Source organism: Diabrotica virgifera, chromosome 9 (genome assembly GCF_917563875.1).
Source record: "Diabrotica virgifera virgifera chromosome 9, PGI_DIABVI_V3a".
Lineage (NCBI taxonomy): Eukaryota > Metazoa > Arthropoda > Insecta > Coleoptera > Chrysomelidae > Diabrotica > Diabrotica virgifera.
This window is the reverse complement of record NC_065451.1, coordinates 127693688-127699563: the sequence shown is the minus strand read 5'-3', so window position 1 is coordinate 127699563 and position 5876 is coordinate 127693688. Positions and strand designations below refer to the sequence as shown.

The 5876-nt window shown below is 33.3% G+C and overlaps 1 protein-coding gene across 1 annotated transcript; it reads right to left on the bottom strand.

Moving 5' to 3' along the window:
* Window positions 1-305: 305 nt before the first annotated feature.
* Window positions 306-5306, bottom strand: LOC126891811 (uncharacterized). Its single transcript, XM_050661085.1, has 2 exons — window positions 4933-5306; window positions 306-4372 (listed from the first exon to the last, which is right to left on the bottom strand). Exon 2 carries the CDS (start codon window positions 1878-1880, stop codon window positions 483-485), a length of 1398 nt encoding a protein of 465 aa, XP_050517042.1. The 5' UTR covers window positions 1881-4372; window positions 4933-5306; the 3' UTR covers window positions 306-482.
* Between the last annotated feature and the right edge of the window lie 570 nt (window positions 5307-5876).

Below are 5876 nucleotides of genomic sequence, written 5' to 3'. Positions count from 1 at the left end.
TAAATCTGCCACTGTGATTTTAATTTGGAGTTTGCCCGTAATGGACTGAACTGTACCATCTGCAGTAGATACTTGCAAAGATGAAATGGGCATAATGGGAATACTAGAATTTTTCAATAAATTTAACGAATGTGCCCCTATCAATGAAATATTAGAGCCACTATCTAACAAAGCTAAACACGATTGTCCTAAAATTTGAATAGGAAGATATGGCCTATTATCATTTTGTTTCCTAACTAATAACGAATTAATATCTAGATCTAAAGTATTTGGTTGTCTACAACCGTTATATGGAACTAACCCAGACGTATCATCATCATTAACAAAACTAGAATCTAATATAGATAATGGAACCACATTACTATCACAATTATTATTGTTACGTTGAACACTACCAATCAAAGAAGCGTTTGTAAATGACCATCTGTGATCATTTGAATCAAGCGAATCTAACGTATTATCTATAGAAATAAATTTCTGGTTTAATTTTGTTTTGTGGTGTGTGCTGCTTTCTTGAACGACACCCCTTTCCCTTTTCGTGAAGATGGGTTTGGGTTGCTGGATGTGCTTGGTCCAGCAGTTTCGTTTGACGATGGGGTTTGATTCCCTGATTGGATGTTGGACGGAGAAACGTTCAGGGGACGGACCTCCGACGTGTCGTTTCCCGAACACTTAGAACAGTTTCTTTTAAGGGTGTTCTCTCGGCCACAACCATGGCAGAAAATACGATTTTGAGGAATCCCACAATTGTAAAATGGGTGACCAGGCTGATCACAATTCCAGCAGACAAGAGAACTAACAACCGAAACATTATGTTCATGACCCTTATTTAGCCAAGAACGTTGCCTAAAGGAAGTTGGCTGAGAAGAAGAGTTAGAAGAGGATCGAGATGTGGATGGAGGTTGAGAAGACCAGGATAACGTTTCCTCCAAACGTTTGCATTTTATAGTAAGGTCATCAATGTTCTGAATGTCCATAAGAGCTAATTGTTGATGATAAAAGGGCAATAGACATTTAAGGATGATTTTAATTTTAGCTAAATCTGACAAAGGAGTGTCTAAACGACTACACATACCTAATATAGTATTAATAAACATAGTAACAGATTCCCCAGGTTTCTGCTTATGATTCTTAATTTGATCTAATAAATCATCCTGGAATGAATACGGAAGAAAATCCGACTTCAACTTTTTAATCAGATCAGACCAACAAGAAAAATTACCCCTGTTATTCATAAACCATGTAAAAGCGGTCCCGGTGAACAACTCAGCAGAAGCAGCAAACAAATCCTCTTCAGAAACACCTCTAGATATTCGAAGACATTCAACCCTTTCTAAAAATGACATCACATCAGTGTGCTGTTTTTCACCTGAAAATGAAATACCCCATTTGTGTACTTGAACAGGTTTGGAGTACGTAAAGCTAGGTACATTGACTGAAGCATTAGGAGTAGAGGTAGCAATGGGGTTAACTCTAGAATCAAGTTCACCCTCTAGTGTTAATATTTTAAGAGAAACAGACCTCTTGAACGGTTCCTGTTCTTCAGAAGGACAGTGTAGCAAGTGTACACGGGCAGAAATATGGCCTAGACGAGATGTTAATCGCGCATACTCTGTATCCTTTACAGTTCCCCTAAACTTTTCGATTTTTTTAGACAAGCTGTCCAATGTTTCAGTGATTCCTTTTTGTTGTTCCTCAAAAGGAAGGGATACAGCTGAAATTTGGAGAAAACTTCTATTGCCAGCTTCTTGTTTCAAAGCACCTCTCAAAAGATTGCGTTTTTTATCGACAGTTGTCGACTCCTCTGGCATTATGTCCCGAATCTTTAATTCATAATCCAATTCATCCACCAGAAGATGTTCAGCTTTAAAAGCACACATGATGAGAGCAAAGTTATTGACAAATAGTCCAAAGAACAGAAATATGAAAAATATGAAAATATGAAAGTTTGCACGCAAAATATATATAATATAAACCGAGAAAATATCAGCAACACACCAACAAAATCAAAATAGCCAGCAAAAAAAAAAAATATATATATAATGCAGTATATAATCTAATAAATAAGATCAAATAAATATATAAGATCAAATAAATGGATAAATAATCCAATAAATATTGTATACTCAAGTAAACCTACTACCTAAATACTGGAAGTAAATTTTTTTATTTATATGTAACTTACCACCACTCTAGAAAAAATATATATCTATAATAATAATAATAATAATCAACACTTAGTTGTACCTCCAACTATACCACTATTGACTGAAGAAATAAAATTGTTATATGAATTATATTATTAATAGCAATATTAAATATAAGTTCCCAATAAAAATTCAAAATCTAACCCAGAATGTAAGCTGCACAAACATATACTATAATGAGGTCCCAAAATATAAACAAAAATCAAAACAGCGTTTAAGAATACCTGATATGTATCAGAAATTAAAAATAAAATAAATAAGTAACAATATGTGTATAGGATACCAAACGGAAATAACAAAGAGATTTCAGATAAAAGAGAAGAATTGACCTAAATGAATACTGTCTCAGACCAAAAATAAAGCCACCACGTTGGAAAGCCGATGTAACAACTAGCTGATGATTTTCTGTTGGAGTGAATGAAAAGGGAGTGGTAAACTCCAACAGAAGTAGTAAAGAAGAAGAAGATCTACTTAATGTAGCCAAAGGACAAAAATGTGTGGCTTCTCCGTTGAAGAAGCTGGAGTAACTAAAATACAACTTTGTAGTAGTATTTGTATGGAAGGATGCCAAGACAAAGAATATCGAATTGGTACAGGACTAGAGATGAGAAATCATTAATAGATAGATATAACTTGAATGGCTAGCTAAATATGTATGAGAAGGGCCACTTGACACTCAAGGAAGGATTCGGCCAATTTGCACGGCTATTTTTGGCCAGACAATAGATTAAAGGAAGTGACAATGATGGCTCGAAAAGAAGATATGAAGATAATGTTCAGAAAATAGATAGAGTAAATATAATAATATACTGAAAATAGAATGAATTTTTGGGCGCCAGAAGAAGGATAACTAGGTTAACGCTCTTCCAGGTATTCTACGCTGCTATAGAGTATGTCAAATTTGTAGTACAAGTATGTGAAAAGTTATTAAAGATTATTAAATTATAAAATATACTACTAAAAATAAAGGAGTAATAAGAAAAAAAAATCACAATAAATGTATATTTATTGAATGTAACTACTAGATCTTTTTAACAATCTCTGAGTTAGGACAAGTAACTAGTGTGTAACTCTAACATGACAGGAAAAAGTGATACTAGTGAAAGTCAATTACAAAATCATCATACAACTATGATCTAAGAATACTCTTTATAAGGTTAGAAAAACTGACTACGGGTACCTCTAATACAGGAAGTACAACTTACAACTAGGTTAGTAGAACCCTCACCAAATAATAATTGTACGTTTATAATACGTACACCTTAATTAAATACTACCTGATACTATATATAACATATAAATACCTCACTGTGAGTGGGACAGGCACAAGCCTTATTGAATAAATAAACCTACGAGTGGATACACAGATCCTTTTCCTAACTCGTGGTTTATAATAGTAATAATAACAAGTGAAACCAAAAACTAATCTGAGGGATTAGAATCCAGAAGTTCATATGAATTTAATAAATTAAAGTTAAAGTTAAATAAAGTTAATAAGTTAAAGTTAAGTAAAGTTAATAAGTTCAAGTTAAATAAAGTTAATAATTACAATTTTGACTAATATGTGAAGTTAATTTTTAAAAATTTAATTAAACATATACTAAAATAATGGAATGAGTTTAAATAATTATACAAAAGTGGAACACAGCCTAAAAATAATCAAGATAAGAGTACCGACTACTATTATCAGGGAAAATATCTGAGCTCAGAAATTTATACCTTTATAGATTGCAGAGTGTTGGGGAACGCTATCAATTAAATATTATGTTGTAAAGAAAAAAAAACCTATAAAAAATATAAAGCAGGAAAAATGTGTGTGCAATTGAACTATAAAAAAAAATGTACTAAATATCACAAAACCAGTCTGTCTTTAATAAGAGCACAGTAAATGTTCCCAAACAAACCACTCTTTCCTAATCTTGAAGTTGATGTAATGAGCACCCAAGGGTGCTAACTCTCGCTAGCAGCTGTCCTGCTGGAGGTACAGGAGAGGAAGACTGGTAGAAAGCAGCTGAAGGTACTCAAAACTGTTGGAAAGCAGCTGGAGGTACTCAAAAAAAAGAAAATGTGGAAATAATCCAGGCTGGTCGCCTATTGATTGTTTCTCTCTGTGTGGTCTGGCCTTGGTGTTGTTGTAGGGTGGCTTTAAGATTTCATGGTAGGTGCTAAAAAAAACACAGTGTGGTGTTACTACCAATCTACCAATGTCAAAAAAAAGAAGCAAGAGATACGAGGAGGTGTTTTTATTCCTATGGGAATAAGAAGAAATAGGTCATTAAGTCCAAAACTTGAATGACTAGACAGCTTGACCTTTTATCAGGTTGCTATCAGATGACCTTGGTCAAATAACACAAGTAATTTCCAATTGAAATACAAAATATAATTACTGTGAAAGAATATTTTATTATAATATATACACCGGTATATAGATATATTATACAAGGATGAAATATAGTAAGACTAAGCGATGGATACTTATTTGATCATCGTTCAAAAGATAGGAGTTCTGTAGACTTGAAAGGAATATAAAAAATGGAGTTTAAATTAGCTCTATTTTCCAACTGGAAGCACAAATTAACAACGAATATTGAATTATCTCTAGATGAGTTTGATCCATGAAAATAAAACATAAAAACCATGAAAATAGACTATGTGAAACTTAGTTAGCAAATGTCAAGGACTTCCAAAATGGCTGAATAAAATACTTAATAAAATGTGTATTTACCGGGGTAGAACTCATTGGATATAGTATGCTCTAAAATTCTTCAAATCCACTGCTGCTGGATAACTTCACTATACTTTTATTGTAATATTTAATCAATTTGGAACTGAGAATTAGAGGTGAATAATTGAGTCTAATGACCCCGCACACTACGATTCAGACCGAACACTCGAGAAACAATGGCAATCCAAGGCTCACGTTCACAGCTGAATCCTTCGTACCCCTCTACTAAGCATTGGCTGTCAAAGTGGGGAAACCAATGTTGCCACGTTTTAAATGTGACGTCATCAAGCATTTAAAAATTCTGAGATGGGTTTAAGTTCTATTTGAATAAACATTGAAAGAAAATAATTCTGAAAATAATTAAATAATATTTTGGATAGTTAAATAATATCTTCCCATCAATAATCGATTCTATAAGGGGCGGAACGTCACACTAGCTCTAAAAGGTGTAGTTCATCTGCTACTAAAAAATCCTGCACCATGTCAACTTCGGAAATTTTCAAAATTGGTGACTCTTGCCCTTTATGGTGCTTACCATAATGTTTACTTCTGAATTTTGCATCAGTTCTAAGAGGACATTTTATATCAGGAAATACAACAGTTCGAGAAAGATAAGAATATTCGCCTTCAGTAGTGCATTTAAGGCATCCATTAATCCCATTGAAATTGACTACACCTGTAAAATAGACTAGTCAATTTAAGCAATAATTAAAAAAAACAGATACCTTTAATAAATGCCCGTGCAGGTGAATCGCAGATAAAGCATCTAATTTTTATGTGAATCATATGCCCATTAACACAGAGTCAATTTGATTGCAGCCGCTTAACATCCTCAACAAAAGGCTCCAAAAATTCATTTATATCTAGAGGCTTGTTATTTCCATGGAAAATGCTAACAATCATAGGTTGTATATCTGGCATTTCATATATGCTACATAAAATTG

Excerpts from the sequence above, each read along its gene's own strand:
- LOC126891811 (XM_050661085.1), bottom strand. The coding sequence starts at position 1,880 with ATGTGTGCTTTTAAAGCTGAACATCTTCTGGTGGATGAATTGGATTAT.